Raw genomic sequence first — 21909 nt, 5'->3', positions numbered from 1 at the left:
AGTAGCTTCCCCCAACACACACAGAGAGAGAGACATCTAGAAGGAAGAGACCCACAGAGTAGCTTCCCCCAACACACAGAGAGAGAGAGACATCTAGAAGGAAGAGACCCACAGAGTAGCTTCCCCCAACACAGAGAGAGAGAGACATCTAGAAGGAAGAGACCCACAGAGTAGCTTCCCCCAACACACACAGAGAGAGACATCTAGAATGAAGAGACCCACAGCACTATGATGTATGAGAAAGGGTTTATTGGCAGTTCTCCTCTTTATGACAAATTGAATGAATCAGGAAAGGGATTATTTACAAACTCGAATCCAAAAGTGAGATAGAAAGCAGTGGTGAAGAACCAGAAGAACCAGAAGAAGAACCAGTCTTATAGAAAACAATCATCTCTGCGGAAGCAGGAGAGGGAGGGAGGATTCCAGCACGGAGTCCTCCGGAGGACAGTTAAAGGCATCGCGCTTCGAAAACGCGTTGTTAGATCTTTCCCCCTTCAGACACAAACAACGGCCATGTCCACACACACACACACACACACACACACACACACACACACTCGAGGACTGTCTACTCCAGTGTGTGTCTGTCTGAACGATCCTCTCGCGGAGCTTGAAGATATGACGTCACAATCCTCGGTGAACACAGACTCCTCTTTCTCCCCGCCCCCCCCCCCCTGTTTGTTATTTAATAAAGACTACTGCTTCTAAAAACCATGCACATCACATGGAAAAAAAGAAAACTCGCAGGGAAGTGGACATGGAGATGGGGAGAGGAGAACCAGAACCAGAACCAGGCCACCATGTCGGTTACTTTACATTTCCACTGCTTCACCAACACAGTTCACACCCCAGCCAGTCAGCGGAGTTCAGAGTTCAGGGGGTGTACGTGTGTCCTATTCCTGACCTTAACCCCGTTCTCTGACCTTACAGAGGGATCTGACTCAGGACCACAGGTCTCCTCTGTTCTACTGAACGCATCAGAAACTAACTGAAACCGATAGGTGTTGGTGAAAGTAAAGGAAAATATATTTATATATATATATATTCATATTTATACGTTCAACATGGCAAATAAAATAATTCCCCATAGCTGTATGAGTTTTGAAGTAAAGCTCAATATAGACTTTTTATTATAACAAAATAGGCAGTAGACTGAGGGTTAAATATACGTTAAAATCTCAGTGTACAATAAATTCTTTCGGTTTTTCTCTTCCTTCTTACTACTACTAATACACCTGGAGTCAGTTTAAAAACAGCCTTTCATTTACTCTATTCCTGTTCAGGAAATTAACCTGAAAGCTGAATGGACAAAGAACAGAATCAAATCATCAGGGATCGTAAAGTCAGTGATAAGAAACAGCCTCGTGTGTGTGTGTGTGTGTCAGAGTGAAGTCCACTCAGCACCCTCTAACCTTAGTTCCCTCTGTGCAGTTTGAATAGTATGTATGGCTGTCACGTGAGCAGAGACAAAGGACGACTACAGAACATGACGAGGTAAAACACAACGAAGGAATGATCAGAACACTATGAAACATGCTCTTTTAAAGCTATAACGTGCAAAGTTTAGCCTCGTCATTTCCTTTACGAACCCCAGACATGAATGCATTTCCTTTACGAACCCCAGACATGAATGCATTTCCTTTACGAACCCCAGACATGAATGCATTTCCTTTACGAACCCCAGACATGAATGCATTTCCTTTACGAACCCCAGACATGAATGCATTTCCTTTACGAACCCCAGACATGAATGCATTTCCTTTACGAACCCCAGACATGAATGCATTTCCTTTACGAACCCCAGACATGAATGCATTTCCTTTATGAACCCCAGACATGAATGCATTTCCTTTACGAACCCCAGACATGAATGCATTTCCTTTACGAACCCCAGACATGAATGCATTTCCTTTACGAACCCCAGACATGAATGCATTTCCTTTACGAACCCCAGACATGAATGCATTTCCTTTACGAACCCCAGACATGAATGCATTTCCTTTACGAACCCCAGACATGAATGCATTTCCTTTACGAACCCCAGACATGAATGCATTTCCTTTACGAACCCCAGACATGAATGCATTTCCTTTACGAACCCCAGACATGAATGCATTTCCTTTACGAACCCCAGACATGAATGCATTTCCTTTACGAACCCCAGACATGAATGCATTTCCTTTCAATAATATGAAGAAAAAAAAAAGTACAAGAAATGATTTATTATTTGTATATATATGCATCTAAATCATGTTCCTTAAACATTAAGGACTTGTACCATAAAAATCTCCCCATAAGACGCTGGTTGCCAAAGCCCGTACCTCCATAGCAGGAAAAACACCCAGATACAAGGACAGCCCAAGAAAACACCAGAGAGAGCGAGAGAGAGAAGAGAGAGAGAAGAGAGCGAGAGAAGAGAGCGAGAGAGAGCGAGAGAGAGAGCGAAAGCGAGAGCGAATGAGAGAGCGTGAGAGAGAGCGAGCGAGAAAGTGAGAGCGCGAGCGAGAGAGTGATAGAGAAAGCATTAAAGAATTGTGTGTGTGTGTGTGTGTGTGTGGGTCTATGCGTGATCAGATCCCCAGACACTAATGTAACGACACCAGCCAGTGTGACAGAGGGGAGCAGGGCGGCGCGGGGGGGGGTATAAGTGAAAGGGGGGGGTCCTATGTTCAGGGCATAAAATTAGACGTAAAATCAAAGAAGAGAACGAGGACGGCAGAAAGAAAAAGGTCATCTCTTCTGTTTCTCTTCTCCTTCAAAACTTGTCCTTGGCAGGCACCCAGATGAAGGGTCCTGACTGCTCCTCGATGATCCTCTTCACCGTGTTATAAATCTCCTCCAGAGAGTCCCCCTGGACGATAGCTGCAACGACACACATGTAAAACATACTAAATATATTTATATAGTATAGCTGGGACAGGCTTTTACTGTATTTTGCCAATTAGTTAATTCAGGGAACTGAGACAACTACTTAATGCTGAAGAGGTTGAGACTGTAGTGATGGGGAGGGGGGGCTGGACTCACCAGTGAAGTGCTCGGTGAACTCCTGCTCCAGCTTCATGGCTCGGTCGAACGTCTTCCTCCCCTGGTCCTCTGTTAGCCTCTTATTCATCTCCCTAGAGAGAGAGAGAGAGAGATACAGAGAGAAAGAGAGAAAGAAGGAGATAGAGGAGAGAGAGAGAGAGAGAAAGAAAGAGAGAGAAAGAGAGTGAGAGAGGAGAGAGAGGAGAGAGACAGGGAGAGAGGCAGGAGAGAAAGAGGGAGAGAAAGAGGGAGAATGAGAGGGACAGAGCGAGAGATGGAGGAGAGAGAGAGGGCGAGAAGGAGAGAGAGGAGAGAGACAGGGAGAGGCAGGAGAGAAAGAGAATGAGAGGGACAGAGCGAGAGATGGAGGAGAGAGGGCGAGAAGGAGAGAGAGGAGAGAGACAGGGAGAGGCAGGAGAGAAAGATAATGAGAGGGACAGAGCGAGAGATGGAGGAGAGATAGAGGAGAGGGAGAGAGGCGAGAGAGAGAGGGAGAGAAAGAATGATAGGGACAGCGCGAGAAATGGAGGAGAGAGAGAGGGCGAGAAGGAGAGAGAGGAGAGAGACAGGGAGAGGCAGGAGAGAAAGAGAATGAGAGGGACAGAGCGAGAGATGGAGGAGAGATAGAGGATAGAGAGGGAGAGAGGCGAGAGAGAGAGGGAGAGAAAGAGAATGATAGGGACAGAGCGAGAGATGGAGGAGAGAGAGAGGGCGAGAAGAAGAGAGAGACAGGGTGAGGATAACTAAGATGTTGCCCTATATACAGTGTCTTTGTAAAGTATTCAGACCCCTTAACTTTTTCCACATTTTGTTACGTTATAACTTTATTCTAAAAAGGATTAAATTCATACAAATATTTAGCAATCTACACACAATTATGACAAAGTGGAAACAGGTTTTTAGGAATGTTTGCAAATTTATTAAATATGAAAAGCAAAAATACCGTATTGACATTAGGATTCAGACCCTTTGCTACGAGACCCGAAATTGATCCCAGGTACATCCTGTTTCCATTGATCATCCTCAACATATTTCTACAACTTGATTGGAGTCCACCTGTAGTAAATTCAATTTATTGGACATGATTTGGAAAGGCACACACCTGTCTATATAAGGTCCCACAGTTGACAGTGCATGTCAGAGCAAAAACCAACCCATGAGGTCAAAGAAATTGTCCGTAGAGCTCTGAGACAGAATTGTGTCGAGGCACAGATCTGGGGAAGGGTACCAAAACATTTGTACAGCATTGAAAGTCCCAAAGAACACAGTGGCCTCCATCATTCTTAAATGGAAAAAGTTTGGAACCACCAGGACTCTTCCTAGAGCTGGCCGCCCAACTAAACTGAGCAATCCGGGGGAGAAGGGCCCTTGGTCAGGGAGGTGGTCTCTCTGACAGCGCTACAGAGGTCCTCTGTGTAGATGGGAGAACTTCCAGAAAGACAACCATCTCTGCAGCACTCTACCAATCAGGCCTTTATGGTAGAGTGGCCAGACGGAAGCAGCTCCTCAGTAAAAGGCACATGACAGCCCGCTTGGAGTTTGCCAAAAGAAACAAGATTCTCTGGTCTGATGAAACCAATATTGAACTCTTTGGCCTGAATGCCAAACGTCATGTCTGGAAGAAACCTGGCACCATCCCTAAGGTGAAGCATGGTGGTGGCAGCCTCATGCTGTGGGGATGTGTCTCAGCGGCAAGGACCTGGAGACTAGTCAGGATTGAGGCAGAGATAAGATGAACGGAGCAAAGTACAGAGAGATCCTCGATGAAAACCTGCTCCAGAGTGCTCAGGACCTCAGACTGGGGCAAAGGTTCACTTTCCAACAGGACAACAACCCTAAGCACACAGCCAAGATTACGCACGAATGGCTTCGGGACAAGTCTCTGAATGTTATTGAGTGGCCCAGCCAGAGACCAGACTTGAACCCCATCTAACATCTCTAGAGACCTGAAAATAGCTGTGCAGCAACCCTTCCCATCCAACCTGACAGAGCTTGAGAGGATCTGCACATACGAATGGGAGAAACTCCCCAAATACAGGTGTGCCAAGCTTGTAGCGTCATACCCAAGAAGACTCAAGGCTGTAATCGCTGCCAAAGGTGCTTCAACAAAGTACTGAGTAAAGGGTCTGAATACTTATGCAAATGTCATATTTCAGTGTTTTATTTTTTAGAAATTAGCAAAAATGTCTAAAAAACTGTTTTTGCTTTGTCATTATGGGTTATTGTGTGTAGATTGATTAGTAAAAAAAACGAATGCATTTTATAATAAGGCTGTAACGTAATAAAATGTGGAAAAAGTCAAGGGGTCTGAATACTTTCCACCATCCCCTAGGGCAGAAGACTTTGACCTCGTAATACCCACAATCCCCTAGGGCAGAAGACTTTGACCTCTTAATACCCACAATCCCCTAGGGCAGAAGACTTTGACCTCTTAATACCCACCATCCCCTAGGGCAGAAGACTTTGGCCTCTTAATACCCACCATCCCCTAGGGCAGAAGACTTTGACCTCTTAATACCCAACATCCCCTAGGGCAGAAGACTTTGACCTCGTAATACCCACAATCCCCTAGGGCAGAAGACTTTGACCTCTTAATACCCACCATCCCCTAGGGCAATAGACTTTGACCTCTTAATACCCAACATCCCCTAGGGCAATAGACTTTGACCTCTTAATACCCACCATCCCCTAGGGCAGAAGACTTTGGCCTCTTAATACCCACAATCCCCTAGGGCAGAAGACTTTGACCTCTTAATACCCACCATCCCCTAGGGCAATAGACTTTGACCTCTTAATACCCACCATCCCCTAGGGCAGAAGACTTTGGCCTCTTAATACCCACCATCCCCTAGGGCAATATACTTTGACCTCTTAATACCCACCATCCCCTAGGGCAATAGACTTTGACCTCTTAATACCCACCATCCCCTAGGGCAGAAGACTTTGACCTCTTAATACCCACCATCCCCTAGGGCAGAAGACTTTGACCTCTTAATACCCACCATCCCATAGGGCAATAGACTTTGACCTCTTAATACCCACCATCCCCTAGGGCAATAGACTTTGACCTCTTAATACCCACCATCCCCTAGGGCAATAGACTTTGACCTCTTAATACCCACCATCCCCTAGGGCAATAGACTTTGACCTCTTAATACCCACCATCCCCTAGGGCAATAGACTTTGACCTCTTAATACCCACCATCCCCTAGGGCAATATACTTTGACCTCTTAATACCCACCATCCCCTAGGGCAATAGACTTTGACCACTTAATACCCACCATCCCCTAGGGCAATAGACTTTGACCTCTTAATACCCACCATCCCCTAGGGCAATAGACTTTGACCACTTAATACCCACCATCCCCTAGGGCAATAGACTTTGACCTCTTAATACCCACCATCCCCTAGGGCAATATACTTTGACCTCTTAATACCCACCATCCCCTAGGGCAATAGACTTTGACCTCTTAATACCCACCATCCCCTAGGGCAGAAGACTTTGACCTCTTAATACCCACCATCCCCTAGGGCAGAAGACTTTGACCTCTTAATACCCACCATCCCCTAGGGCAATAGACTTTGACCACTTAATACCCACCATCCCCTAGGGCAATAGACTTTGACCTCTTAATACCCACCATCCCCTAGGGCAATATACTTTGACCTCTTAATACCCACCATCCCCTAGGGCAATAGACTTTGACCTCTTAATACCCACCATCCCCTAGGGCAGAAGACTTTGGCCTCTTAATATGAAAAGGAATTTGTTGAATCAAAATAACTTACAGGATATTCTCCACAGACTTGGGCTTGATGAAAATAGCGATGGGGTAGAGCATGGTCGATTGCAATCGCTTGATGGCGTTGCCTGAAACATCCAGGATGCAATGCTTCCCCTGGACATAAAGAGAGAGAGAGTGAAGACATGTCATCACAACATAGCCATATGCTGACTCTTCCTCCTCCTTTCTTCCCCCTCTCCTCCTCCTCTCTTCCCCCTCTCTTCCCCCCCTCCTCCTCTCTTCCCCCTCTCTTCCCCCCTCCTCCTCTCCTCCTCCTCCTCTCTTCCCCTTCTCTTCCCCCCTCCTCTCTTCCTCCTCTCTTCCCCCTCTCCTCCTCCTCTCTTCCCCCTCTCCTCCTCCTCTCTTCCCCCTCTCCTCCTCCTCTCTTCCCCCTCTCCTCCTCCTCCCTTCCCCCTCTCCTCCTCCCCTCTTCCCCTCCTCCTCCTCCTCTCTTCCCCCTCCTCCTCCTCCTCTCTTCCCCCTCCTCTCTTCCCCCTCTCTTACTCCTCCTCTCTTCCCCCTCTCTTCCCCCTTTCCTCCCCCTCTCTTCCCCCTCTCCTCCTCCTCTCTTTCCCCTCTCCTCCTCCTCTCTTACCCCTCTCCTCCTCCCCTCCTCCTCCTCTCTTCCCCCTCTCCTCCTCCTCTCTTCCCCCTCTCCTCCTCCTCTCTTCCCCCTCTCCTCCTCCTCCTCTCTTCCCCCTCTCCTCCTCCCCTCTTCCCCCTCTCCTCCTCCTCTCTTCCCCCTCTCCTCCTCCTCTCTTCCCCCTCTCCTCCTCCTCTCTTCCCCCTCTCCTCCTCCTCTCTCCCCCTCTCCTCCTCCTCTCTTCCCCCCCTCCTCTCTTCCCCCTCTCCTCCTCCTCTCTTCCCCTTCTCCTCCTCCTCTCTTTCCCCTCTCCTCCTCCTCTCTTCCCCCTCTCTCCTCCCCCTCTCTTCCCCCTCTCCTCCTCCCCTCTTCCCCCTCTCCTCCTCCTCTCTTCCCCCTCTCCTCCTCTTCCCCCTCTCCTCCTCCTCCTCTCTTCCCCCTCTCCTCCTCCTCCTCTCTTCCCCTCCTCTCTTCCCCCTCTCCTCCTCCTCTCTTCCCCCTCTCCTCCTCCCCTCTTCCCCCTCTCTTCCCCCTCTCCTCCTCCTCTCTCCCCCCTCTCCTCCTCCTCTCTTCCCCCTCTCCTCCTCCTCCTCTCTTCCTCCTCTCTTCCCCCTCTCCTCCTCCTCTCTTCCCCCTCTCTTCCCCCTCTCCTCCTCCTCTCTTCCCCCTCTCCTCCTCCTCTCTTCCCCCTCTCCTCTTCCCCCTCTCCTCCTCCTCCTCTCTTCCCCCTCTCCTCCCCCCCTCTCCTTCTCCTCCTCTCTTCCCCCTCTCCTCCTCCTCCTCTCTTCCTCCTCTCTTCCTCCTCCTCTCTTCCCCCTCTCCTCCTCCTCCTCTCTTCCCCCTCTCCTCCTCCTCCTCTCTTCCCCCTCTCCTCCTCCTCCTCTCTTCCCCCTCTCCTCCTCCTCTCTTCCCCCTCTCCTCCTCCTCTCTTCCCCCTCTCCTCCTCCTCTCCTCCTCCTCTCTTCCCCCTCTCCTCCTCCTCTCTTCCCCCTCTCCTCCTCCTCTCTTCCCCCTCTCTTCCCCCTCTCCTCCTCCTCTCTTCCCCCTCTCCTCCTCCTCTCTCCCCCCTCTCCTCCTCCTCTCTCCCCCCTCTCCTCCTCCTCCTCTCTTCCCCCTCTCCTCCTCCTCTCTTCCCCCTCTCCTCCGTTCACCTTCTCAGCGACCTCCCGTACAGACTGGACGCTGGTTCCATACAGGTGGTTGTTGTACTGGCCCGCCTCAATGAACTTGTGGTCCTGGATATCTTTCTCCATCTGCTCCCTGGACACCACAAAATGGTAGTCTCTGGCATCCACCTCGTAATCCCGCTTCGGTCTGGTCGTGTCTGAATACCCGGACAAAGACAATGAAGATGTATTTACATTAGTTTTGATATATTTAATTACCGACAGCCCCGATGAACTGGTTATCACACATCTAGGTACAAGACGAGAACGGTCAACAAAAAAACATTGGTACTCACGTGGGACACAGGACCCAAATTTGTCGGGGAACTCTGAGATGAGGTCATCGTTGATGCGGTCTTTCATTGGCCCCAGGATGATGACAGGCCGTGTGTAGTTCACTGGACAGACACAAGAGGGATCGACTGTAACAACACTGCACTTACAGAAGCATATTAATATCAATTGACAGTGAGACAACTAACTCTAAGTGAGATAACCAACTAACTCTGAATAAGATAACCAACTAACTCTAAGTGAGATAACCAACTAACTCTGAATAAGATAACCAACTAACTCTAAGTGAGATAACCAACTAACTCTGAATAAGATAACCAACTAACTCTAAGTGAGATAACCAACTAACTCTGAATAAGATAACCAACTAACTCTAAGTGAGATAACCAACTAACTCTGAATAAGATAACCAACTAACTCTAAGTGAGATAACCAACTAACTCTGAATAAGATAACCAACTAACTCTAAGTGAGATAACCAACTAACTCTGAATAAGATAACCAACTAACTCTAAGTGAGATAACCAACTAACTCTGAATAAGATAACCAACTAACTCTAAGTGAGATAACCAACTAACTCTGAATAAGATAACCAACTAACTCTAAGTGAGATAACCAACTAACTCTGAATAAGATAACCAACTAACTCTAAGTGAGATAACCAACTAACTCTGAATAAGATAACCAACTAACTCTAATTGAGATAACCAACTAACTCTAATTGAGATAACCAACTAACTCTAATTGAGATAACCAACTAACTCTGAATGAGATAACCAACTAACTCTGAATGAGATAACCAACTAACTCTGAATGAGATAACCAACTAACTCTAATTGAGATAACCAACTAACTCTAATTGAGATAACCAACTAACTCTGAATGAGATAACCAACTAACTCTGAATGAGATAACCAACTAACTCTGAATGAGATAACCAACTAACTCTAAGTGAGATAACCAACTAACTCTGAATGAGATAACCAACTAACTCTAATTGAGATAACCAACTAACTCTGAATGAGATAACCAACTAACTCTAATTGAGATAACCAACTAACTCTAATTGAGATAACCAACTAACTCTAATTGAGATAACCAACAAACTGTAAGTGAGATAACCAACTAACTCTAATTGAGATGTGTGTGTGTGTGTGTGACAGGTGATGTGTGTGTGTGACAGGTGATATGTGTGTGTGTGACAGGTGATGTGTGTGTGTGTGTGTCAGGTGATGTGTGACAGAGATGAGGATGTAAGCTGTGTCTTACCTTCCTGCTGTGTGACTGGCTCGTAGGACAGGACGTACTCCTCCTGGCCACCTGATTGGACGGACAGAACAGGCGACCATGTTTAGACGAACAGTATCGGTGCAGTGGTCACTGTGATTAGGGTTAGGAGCTAGACTAGCTGTTGGCATGCTATGAGTGTGTGTGTGTTTGTCTACCAGTATTTGCCTGTTGTAATCTATCAAATTAGTGTGGTAATCAAAACTTGCTCCCCCCAGCTGTTCAGAAAAAGTAGCTAATGTGAGTGCAGTCCATGAAGCTGGTGAATATGTATCAGCAGATTTGCTTTTCATAAAAATAATTTAACAGCTGTAGTTTTAACAGCTGTAGTTTTAACAGCTGTGGATTTAACAGCTGTAGTTTTAACAGCTGTGGATTTAACAGCTGTAGATGTAACAGCTGTGGAGAGCAGAACACACTATAGACTCTTTCTATGTTCTCTCACACAAACACACTGCTAAAGATCCACATCAGTTTTATATCAGTCCAGTAAACCTCCTAAAATGACTGCTATTTCAACATGCATCCATGAAGGAAGCGGCTTGGGGACTCGAACGTGTGACCCTCAGAATGCTGCTCAGACCAAAACACACACAGTAGATAGAGCACCAGCAACATGACAACAGAGAAGCAGAAAAACAACTCATTACAGAATAGAGCCAACGGTCGACAGAGGGAGAGATGGAGAGAGGGAAGGAGAGCGGGAAGGAGAGAGGGAAGGAGAGGCACACCAGGACTTACGGTAACTACTTTCACTATCACTGGCGTTAGAGGTAACATGCTCTGAAAGTATAACAAAGGGAATGTCAGCACCACACAAACACATTTACAGATACACCCCTCCCACCGATGACGTCTATGGAGGTAACTTAATACAAGGTGACAACATGAAGACACATAGATACCCAGGAACACCAGGAGAGGGCAGTGCTAGGAACCGTAAGGAGATGGAGGTGGGAACATTGTATTGTGCTTTGTGAAGGGCAGTATTATGTGAAGGGCAGTATTATGTGAAGGGCAGTATTGCGGTATATCTGGGAGACCTTCCTCTTGCATCCTTCCATTAGATCACGGGAAAGGTCCTATCACATCAAGGTGAATGACCATGTCAAGATCCTGGAGCTTTACACAACGTTGATGTGTGTTGTCATGCTTTTCTTTCCAACCCGGTGACCCTGCGGCCATTTTGGATCAAGTCCCTCTTGTAAAATAGATATCTCACCAGGAATAAATAAAAGGTGAAGTAAAAATATGTTTTTATTTAAATGATGGTTGAAATAGCACAACATCCAGGAATCCTGAAGGTTCTTAAGACAGCCAAGTGGTTGGAATAGAAATACATTGAACGGAAAAGGACCCCAACACCAAGGTGATTCTGACAGTGATATGACACCTCTGTAACATACCATCAGAGTTACTCGGCTGGACTACACAAGCAGACTTTATTTTATGTCTATTAAGTCCCCTAGATTAATCTAATGACTGTTTCCTCTACTGCAGTGGTTCCCAATCAGGAGTACTAGGACGCCTGGAGGTACTTGGCCTATCCACAGTGGGTGCTAGGACCCCTGGGGGTACTTGGCCTATCCACAGTGGGTGCTAGGACCCCTGGGGGTACTTGGCCTATCCACAGTGGGTACTAGGACCCCTGGAGGTACTTGGCCTATCCACAGTGGGTACTAGGACCCCTGGAGGTACTTGGCCTATCTACAGTGGGTACTAGGACCCCTGGAGGTACTTGGCCTATCCACAGTGGGTACTAGGACCCCTGGAGGTACTTGGCCTATCTACAGTGGGTACTAGGACCCCTGGAGGTACTTGGCCTATCCACAGTGGGTACTAGGACCCCTGGAGGTACTTGGCCTATCCACAGTGTGTACTAGGACCCCTAGGGGTACTTGGCCTATCCACAGTGGGTACTAGGACCCCTGGGGGTACTTGGCCTATCCACAGTGGGTACTAGGACCCCTGGAGGTACTTGGCCTATCCACAGTGGGTACTAGGACCCCTGGAGGTACTTGGCCTATCCACAGTGGGTACTAGGACCCCTGAGGGTACTTGGCCTATCCACAGTGGGTACTAGGACCCCTGGAGGTACTTGGCCTATCCACAGTGGGTACTAGGACCCCTGGGGGTACTTGGCCTATCCACAGTGGGTACTAAGACCCCTGGGGGTACTTGGCCTATCCACAGTGGGTACTAGGACCCCTGAGGGTACTTGGCCTATCCACAGTGGGTACTAGGACCCCTGGAGGTACTTGGCCTATCCACAGTGGGTACTAGGAGCTCTGGAGGTACTTGGCCTATCCACAGTGGGTACTAGGACCCCTGAGGGTACTTGGCCTATCCACAGTGGGTACTAGGACCCCTGGAGGTACTTGGCCTATCCACAGTGGGTACTAGGACCCCTAGGGGTACTTGGCCTATCCACAGTGGGTACTAGGACCCCTGGGGGTACTTGGCCTATCCACAGGGTACTAGGACCCCTGGGGGTACTTGGCCTATCCACAGTGGGTACTAGGACCCCTGGGGGTACTTGGCCTATCCACAGTGGGTACTAGGACCCCTGGAAGTACTTGGCCTATCCACAGTGGGTACTAGGACCCCTGGGGGTACTTGGCCTATCCACAGTGGGTACTAGGACCCCTGGAGGTACTTGGCCTATCCACAGTGGGTACTAGGACCCCTGGAGGTACTTGGCCTATCCACAGGGTACTAGGACCACCGGAGGTACTTGGCCTATCCACAGGGTACTAGGACCCCTGGAGGTACTTGGCCTATCTGTTCTACTGTATTTTGAGAACCATCTGTTCTACTGTATGTTGAGAACCATCTGTTCTACTGTATGTTGAGAACCATCTGTTCTACTGTATGTGGAGAACCATCTGTTCTACTGTATGTGGAGAACCATCTGTTCTACTGTATTTTGAGAACCATCTGTTCTACTGTACGTAGAGAACCATCTGTTCTACTGTACGTAGAGAACCATCTGTTCTACTGTACGTAGAGAACCATCTGTTCTACTGTACGTAGAGAACCATCTGTTCTACTGTACGTTGAGAACCATCTGTTCTACTGTACGTTGAGAACCATCTGTTCTACTGTACGTAGAGAACCATCTGTTCTACTGTATGTTGAGAACCATCTGTTCTACTGTACGTAGAGAACCATCTGTTCTACTGTACGTTGAGAACCATCTGTTCTACTGTACGTTGAGAACCATCTGTTCTACTGTACGTTGAGAACCATCTGTTCTACTGTACGTTGAGAACCATCTGTTCTACTGTATGTTGAGAACCATCTGTTGTACTGTAGTTGTTTGTAAATGAGCCCATCTCCATCTCCACTGATTAAGGGGAAGTAAATAGTAATAGTAGTCAACACTCTCCAAGGAGGAGCCTGTAACAGGGGAAAAATCAGCCTGCATGATCTGCCGTACAATACCCACCAATGAATTACCACGGATGAAGTGACATCACCACACTGCGTGATTCGGTGTGCTGATGATATTCGTATAGTTGTGCTGTCTACCTAACGATCCTGATGTTCTGCTGTTTGAACACTGTGTACAGAGGCTGACGGGGAGACCATCTTTTAGAAATGCGTGTGTTGGGCTATGTAGTGTTATGTGGATGCTATGTAGTGTTATGTGGACGCGTTGGGCTATGTAGTGTTATGTGGATGCTATGTAGTGTTATGTGGATGCTATTTAGTGTTATGTGGATGTTATGTAGTGTTATGTGGATGCTATGTAGTGTTATGTGGACGCGTTGGGCTATGTAGTGTTATGTGGATGCTATGTAGTGTTATGTGGATGCTATGTAGTGTTATGTGGATGCTATGTAGTGTTATGTGGGTGCTATGTAGTGTTATGTGGACGCGTTGGGCTATGTAGTGTTATGTGGATGCTATGTAGTGTTATGTGGACGTGTTGGGTTATGTAGTGTTATGTGGATGCTATGTGGATGCTATGTAGTGTTATGTGGATGCTATGTAGTGTTATGTGAATGCTATGTAGTGTTATGTGGATGCTATGTAGTGTTATGTGGGTGCTATGTAGTGTTATGTGGACGCGTTGGGCTATGTAGTGTTATGTGGATGCTATGTAGTGTTATGTGGACGCGTTGGGCTATGTAGTGTTATGTGGATGCTATATAGTGTTATGTGGATGCTATGTAGTGTTATGTGGACGCGTTGGGCTATGTAGTGTTATGTGGATGCTATGTAGTGTTATGTGGACGTGTTGGGCTATGTGGATGCTATGTAGTGTTATGTGGATGCTATGTGTATGCTATGTAGTGTTATGTGGATGCTATGTAGTGTTATGTGGATGCTATGTAGTGTTATGTGGATGCTATGTGGATGCTATGTAGTGTTATGTGGATGCTATGTAGTGTTATGTGGATGCTATGTAGTGTTATGTGGATGCTATGTGGATGCTATGTAGTGTTATGTGGATGCTATGTAGTGTTATGTGGATGCTATGTAGTGTTATGTGGATGCTATGTAGTGTTATGTGGATGCTATGTAGTGTTATGTGGATGCTATGTGGATGCTATGTAGTGTTATGTGGATGCTATGTAGTGTTATGTGGATGCTATGTAGTGTTATGTGGATGCTATGTGGATGCTATGTAGTGTTATGTGGATGCTATGTAGTGTTATGTGGATGCTATGTGGATGCTATGTAGTGTTATGTGGATGCTATGTGGATGCTATGTAGTGTTATGTGGATGCTATGTAGTGTTATGTGGATGCTATGTAGTGTTATGTGGATGCTATGTGGATGCTATGTAGTGTTATGTGGATGCTATGTAGTGTTATGTGGATGCTATGTAGTGTTATGTGGATGCTATGTAGTGTTATGTGGATGCTATGTAGTGTTATGTGGATGCAATGTAGTGTTATGTGGATGCTATGTAGTGTTATGTGGATGCTATGTGTTCAGAGGGGTACTGTTTGTGCTTTGAACAGAATAGAAGTACAAGCACACAGCTGTATATGTTAGTTATTAAACTAAGCCTGCTGTCAAAGCGTTAGAAGCTGGATGTCTATGAGAGGTGTTGATGACTGTGAAAGTCCTATTAAGAACTTGGATGACAATATTATATGACTGCGGGGGCCTGGGATGAGCTGTAGATGGTTGGTTGTGTGACAGTGGAAAACCTTGTGTGACTTACTCAGTCCTTTGTCATCAGGGTCCTGTGAAGCAAAACAGGAGACACAACCACAAGAGAGACATTCATTACTGGAACACAACACGCTAATCAACCATCAGACACAACGACCGCAGCGCTGCACTGAACCCAAATGGTCAAACCAACCAACTGACAAATCAAGGGGCAACGCTCAAAGTTACTGGAACGGAGACACAGTCCACAGAGGAGTCCTGAGGTAGAGCCGGTGGTTTAGAGACGTGGTTAAGCGAAGTATGGTTACAACATGGGGCAGGGAGTCTTTCCTGGTGGTCATGGTCCTAGTTATTAAAGCCCAATGCTCTACCTTGGTACTAGGGTTAGCTGCTGCAGGGCTAGTTGTTGTGTCTGGTGGTTCCTGTACGGTCCCTGTACGGGTTCCTGTACGGTTCCTGTGCGTGAGGCTGCCCTGACCTACTGTTCTAGCGACCGCCCGTCTCCGTAACGCGTTACTTACGGTCAGCATCGCTCGTTTCCTGTTCGCTGTGCTCCTTGCTCTTGTTGTAGAAAGGGAACTTTCTGGAAAATAGGTTCTTTTTACGCTTGTCATTGAATGACTGCTGGGGAAGAGAGGGAGGGGAGGGATGGAGGGAAGAGAGGGAGGGGAGGGATGGAGGGAAGAGAGGGAGGGGAGGGATGGAGGGAAGAGAGGGAGGGGAGGGATGGAGGGAAGAGAGGGAGGGAGGGATGGAGGGAAGAGAGGGAGGGGAGGGATGGAGGGAAGAGAGGGAGGGGAGGGATGGAGGGAAGAGAGTGAGGGGAGGGATGGAGGGAAGAGAGGGAGGGAGGGAAGAGAGGGAGGGAGGGAAGATAGTGAGGGAGGGATGGAGGGAAGAGAGGGAGGGAGGGAAGAGAGGGAGGGAGGGAAGAGAGTGAGGGAGGGATGGAGGGAAGAGAGTGAGGGGAGGGATGGAGGGAAGAGAGGGAGGGGAGGGATGGAGGGAATAGAGGGAGGGGAGGGATGGAGGGAAGAGAGGGAGGGGAGGGATGGAGGGAAGAGAGTGAGGGGAGGGATGGAGGGAAGAGAGGGAGGGGAGGGATGGAGGGAAGAGAGGGAGGGGAGGGATGGAGGGAAGAGAGTGAGGGGAGGGATGGAGGGAAGAGAGGGATGGAGGGAAGAGAGTGAGGGGAGGGATGGAGGGAAGAGAGGGAGGGAGGGAAGAGAGTGAGGGAGGGATGGAGGGAAGAGAGGGAGGGAAGAGAGGGAGGGAGGGATGGATGGAAGAGAGTGAGGGAGGGATGGAGGGAAGAGAGTGAGGGAGGGATGGAGGGAAGAGAGTGAGGGAGGGATGGAGGGAAGAGAGTGAGGGGAGGGATGGAGGGAAGAGAGGGAGGGGAGGGATGAGGGAAGAAAGGGAGGGGAAGGATGGAGGGAAGAGAGGGAGGGGAGGGATGGAGGGAAGAGAGGGAGGGGAGGGATGGAGGGAAGAGAGGGCGGGGACGGATGGAGGGAAGAGAGGGAGGGGAGGGATGGAGGGAAGAGAGGGATGGGAGGGATGGAGGGAAGAGAGGGATGGGAGGGATGGAGGCAAGAGAGGGATGGGAGGGATGGAGGGAAGAGAGGGAGGGGAGGGATGGAGGGGAGGGATGGAGGGAAGAGAGGGAGGGGAGGGATGGAGGGAAGAGAGGGAGGGGAGGGATGGAAGGGAAGAGAGGGAGGGGAGGGATGGAGGGGAGGGGAGGGATGGAGGGAAGAGAGGGAGGGGAGGGATGGAGGGAAGAGAGGGAGGGGAGGGATGGAGGGAAGAGAGGGAGGGAGGGATGGAGGGAAGAGAGGGAGGGGAGGGATGGAGGGAAGAGAGGGAGGGGAGGGATGGAGGGAAGAGAGTGAGGGAGGGATGGAGGGAAGAGAGTGAGGGAGGGATGGTGGGAAGAGAGTGAGGGGAGGGATGGAGGGAAGAGAGGGAGGGGAGGGATGGAGGGAAGAGAGTGAGGGGAGGGATGGAGGGAAGAGAGTGAGGGAGGGATGGAGGGAAGAGAGGGAGGGGAGGGATGGAGGGAAGAGAGGGAGGGGAGGGATGGAGGGAAGAGAGGGAGGGGAGGGATGGAGGGAAGAGAGGGAGGGGAGGGATGGAGGGAAGAGAGGGAGGGGAGGGATGGAGGGAAGAGAGTGAGGGAGGGATGGTGGGTGGGACGGGGTAAAATAAGAAAGGGAAGGATGGAGGGAGGTGTCTAGTATTGGTGTAAACAAAACAAACCCAGGACAGTTACCCACAACCCTCTGAGCTGGACTTGGCAGACATCTTAGTTTAAGTGCACACAACTGACAATCTGTTACCATGAAGCAGGAAGTCATTCTGACCCTTTTCATTTTTATTTGACCTTTATTTAACTAGGCAAGTCAGTTAAGAACAAATTCTAATTTACAATGACGGCCTAGGAACAGTGGGTTAACTGCCTTGTTCAGGGGCAGAACGACAGATTTTGTACCTTGTCAGCTTTTGAGTCAAGTTAACTCTATAGCTTCAGATTTCAGGGTAACTTGAAATGATGATCTGGATCAATTGAACGACAACAGAATAAGTATTTTAGACCGCGATGGCTACCGAGTCAGCTCAGTAAATGAAAAGAAATTATCAGACATCTGACCAAATAAATGAAAAGACCCATAGCCATACTGAATTAAAGCAGGAAGAAGGACTGGAGTGAGAAAGGTTCAAAGCCTTCAACACTAGCCCAATACTGTGTCTAAGCATGCAAAGGAAAGGAAGGAAGTATCATGCTCTTTGTATAAAAGAAGGAAGGAAGCATCACACTCTTTGTATAAAGGAAGGAAGGAAGCATCACGCTCTTTGTATAAAAGAAGGAAGCATCATGCTCTTTGTATAAAAGAAGGAAGCATCATGCTCTTTGTATAAAGGAAGGAAGGAAGCATCACACTCTTTGTATAAAAGAAGGAAGCATCACGCTCTTTGTATAAAGGAAGGAAGGAAGCATCATGCTCTTTGTATAAAGGAAGGAAGCATCATGCTCTTTGTATAAAGGAAGGAAGCATCATGCTCTTTGTATAAAGGAAGGAAGCATCATGCTCTTTGTATATAAAGGAAGGAAGCATCATGCTCCTTGTATATAAAGGAAGGAAGCATCATGCTCTTTGTATAAAGGAAGGAAGGAAGCATCACGCTCTTTGTATAAAAGAAGGAAGGAAGCATCACGCTCTTTGTATAAAGGAAGGAAGGAAGCGTCACGCTCTTTGTATAAAGGAAGGAAGCATCACACTCTTTGTATAAATGAAGGAAGCATCATGCTCCTCGTATATAAAGTAAGGAAGCATCATGCTCCTCGTATATAAAGTAAGGAAGCATCATGCTCCTCGTATATAAAGTAAGGAAGCGTCATGCTCCTTGTATATAAAGTAAGGAACCGTCATGCTCCTTGTATATAAAGTAAGGAAGCATCATGCTCCTTGTATATAAAGTAAGGAAGCATCATGCTCCTTGTATATAAAGTAAGGAAGCATCATGCTCCTTGTATATAAAGTAAGGAAGCATCATGCTCCTTGTATATAAAGTAAGGAAGCATCATGCTCCTTGTATATAAAGGAAGCATCATGCTCCTTGCATATAAAGTAAGGAAGCATCATGCTCCTTGTATATAAAGGAAGGAAGCATCATGCTCCTTGTATATAAAGTAAGGAAGCATCATGCTCCTTGTATATAAAGGAAGCATCATGCTCCTTGCATATAAAGTAAGGAAGCATCATGCTCCTTGTATATAAAGGAAGGAAGCATCATGCTCCTTGTATATCAAAGAAGGAAGCATCATGCTCCTTGTATATAAAAGAAGGAAGCATCATGCTCCTTGTATATAAAGGAAGGAAGCATCATGCTCCTTGTATATAAAAGAAGGAAGCATCATGCTCCTTGTATATAAAGGAAGGAAGCATCATGCTCCTTGTATATAAAGGAAGGAAGCATCATGCTCCTTGTATATAAAGGAAGGAAGCATCATGCTCCTTGTATTTAAAGGAAGGAAGCATCATGCTCCTTGTATATAAAGGAAGGAAGCATCATGCTCCTTGTATATAAAGGAAGGAAGCATCATGCTCCTTGTATATAAAAGAAGGAAGCATCATGCTCCTTGTATATAAAAGAAGGAAGCATCATGCTCCTTGTATATAAAGGAAGGAAGCACCATGCTCCTTGTATATAAAGGAAGGAAGCATCATGCTCCTTGTATATAAAAGAAGGAAGCACCATGCTCCTTGTATATAAAAGAAGGAAGCATCATGCTCCTTGTATATAAAAGAAGGAAGCATCATGCTCCTTGTATATAAAGGAAGGAAGCATCATGCTCCTTGTATATAAAGGAAGGAAGCATCATGCTCCTTGTATATAAAGGAAGGAAGCATCATGCTCCTTGTATATAAAAGAAGGAAGCATCATGCTCCTTGTATATAAAAGAAGGAAGCATCATGCTCCTTGTATATAAAAGAAGGAAGCATCATGCTCCTTGTATATAAAAGAAGGAAGCATCATGCTCCTTGTATATAAATGAAGGAAGCATCATGCTCCTTGTATATAAAAGAAGGAAGCATCATGCTCCTTGTATATAAAGGAAGGAAGCATCATGCTCCTTGTATATAAAGGAAGGAAGCATCATGCTCCTTGTATATAAAGGAAGGAAGCATCATGCTCCTTGTATATAAAAGAAGGAAGCATCATGCTCCTTGTATATAAAAGAAGGAAGCATCATGCTCCTTGTATATAAAAGAAGGAAGCATCATGCTCCTTGTATATAAAGGAAGGAAGCATCATGCTCCTTGTATATAAAGGAAGGAAGCATCATGCTCCTTGTATATAAACGAAGGAAGCATCATGCTCCTTGTATATAAAAGAAGGAAGCATCATGCTCCTTGTATATAAAAGAAGGAAGCATCATGCTCCTTGTATATAAAGGAAGGAAGCATCATGCTCCTTGTATATAAAGGAAGGAAGCATCATGCTCCTTGTATATAAAGGAAGGAAGCATCATGCTCCTTGTATATAAAGGAAGGAAGCATCATGCTCCTTGTATTTAAACGAAGGAAGCATCATGCTCCTTGTATATAAAAGAAGGAAGCATCATGCTCCTTGTATATAAAAGAAGGAAGCATCATGCTCCTTGTATATAAAGGAAGGAAGCATCATGCTCCTTGTATATAAACGAAGGAAGCATCATGCTCCTTGTATATAAAAGAAGGAAGCATCATGCTCCTTGTATATAAAGGAAGGAAGCATCATGCTCCTTGTATATAAAAGAAGGAAGCATCATGCTCCTTGTATATAAAGGAAGGAAGCATCATGCTCCTTGTATATAAAAGAAGGAAGCATCATGCTCCTTGTATATAAAAGAAGGAAGCATCATGCTCCTTGTATATAAACGAAGGAAGCATCATGCTCCTTGTATATAAAAGAAGGAAGCATCATGCTCCTTGTATATAAAAGAAGGAAGCATCATGCTCCTTGTATCAAGCTTTTTTTAGACACACATTTATAAAAACAAGATCCCTTCCTACATCACCATAACGGATCAATTGCTTCAGCTCGATTTAAGATACTGATCGACACACCAAAAAGCAAGGAGAAAGAATATGAGGAAGGAAGGTGGTTGGATTGTATGCATGGAAAGTAGAAAGGAGAGAGGTGGTTGGTGAGAGTAGGTAGTGGAAGCAGTTTGACATCAATGGCAAGCGTATATCAGGCCTCTGCACTATACTGGCCATGCATTTGTCTGGGTGCCATGTTACAACACGAGGATGCCTTCCACATACAATCTACACAGGTCTGCGCAGATTCATCAGGGAATCTCAAGAGTAGGAGTCCTAATCTAGGATCAGCTTCCCCTCTGTCCATATACTCTTATTTAATACAAAACAGATCCTAGATCAGCCCTCCTCAGAGATCCCAGGAACCACATCAACATCGATATAACAATCTAATGATCTCCCTTATTCATAAACAGTCTCAGAATAGGAGTGCTGATCTAGGATCAGTTTTGCCTTTTAGATCAGGATTATTAAGAGGTGAAATCTGATCCTCGATCAGAAGTCCTTCTCTGAGACGCACTGTGAATAAGGCCACTGATCAGATCTGTGTAGAATCTGTGCATGTGGATGAAACGCACCAGTGTGTCAACGCAGCACAGTTCTCCTCTGAGAGACAGAGTATTTTAGCTGAATAACAAGATTGTTTTTCTCTCGCCGGGAGATCTGGACATGCTGACAGCCAGAGATTAGTACATTAAACAGTAATGGCAGGTTCATTTTGGTCATGTGAAAAAACAACAACAAAAAAACAGCTTCACAATATAATTATGGATGGAATGCTAACTTGAAATCTGTGTCGATCTCAAGTTCGTATTCCTGCCTAAAATATTATAAACAGCAAAAAATACCTGGCCTATCCACAAGGTGTATTAGGACATCTGGGGGTACCTGGCCTAACCACACGGTGTACTAGGACATCTGGGAGTACCTGGCCTAACCACACGGTGTACTAGGACATCTGGGAGTACCTGGCCTAACCACACAGTGTACTAGGACATCTGGGGGTACCTGGCCTAACCACACGGTGTACTAGGACATCTGGGGGTA

General features: G+C 46.7%; 1 protein-coding gene across 18 annotated transcripts in view; it reads right to left on the bottom strand.

Annotated features, from left to right (window-relative positions):
* Positions 1-229: 229 nt before the first annotated feature.
* The window catches only part of LOC110524815 (discs large homolog 1-like protein), a 297429-nt gene continuing 275749 nt past the window's right edge, over positions 230-21909 (bottom strand). For 9 of the 18 annotated variants that reach the window (XM_036978806.1, XM_036978812.1, XM_036978811.1 and 6 more), the window contains 8 exons: positions 15793-15895; positions 10883-10924; positions 10124-10174; positions 8856-8957; positions 8545-8717; positions 6815-6924; positions 3025-3116; positions 230-2862 (listed from right to left, as the gene is read on the bottom strand). In XM_036978806.1, coding sequence (XP_036834701.1) covers positions 2756-2862; positions 3025-3116; positions 6815-6924; positions 8545-8717; positions 8856-8957; positions 10124-10174; positions 10883-10924; positions 15793-15895 — 780 coding nt within the window. In that variant the 3' untranslated portion in view covers positions 230-2755. Of the gene's footprint in view, positions 2889-3024; positions 3117-6814; positions 6925-8544; positions 8718-8855; positions 8958-10123; positions 10175-10882; positions 10925-15320; positions 15343-15792; positions 15896-21909 lie in introns of all 18 variants that reach the window. The other 9 variants (XM_036978809.1, XM_036978822.1, XM_036978824.1 and 6 more) reach the window with 4 other exon arrangements.

Source organism: Oncorhynchus mykiss, chromosome 5 (assembly GCF_013265735.2).
Source record: "Oncorhynchus mykiss isolate Arlee chromosome 5, USDA_OmykA_1.1, whole genome shotgun sequence".
NCBI classification, from domain to species: domain Eukaryota; kingdom Metazoa; phylum Chordata; class Actinopteri; order Salmoniformes; family Salmonidae; genus Oncorhynchus; species Oncorhynchus mykiss.
Note: the sequence above shows the minus strand (reverse complement) of the source record. Positions and strands in the feature narration are given on the sequence as shown.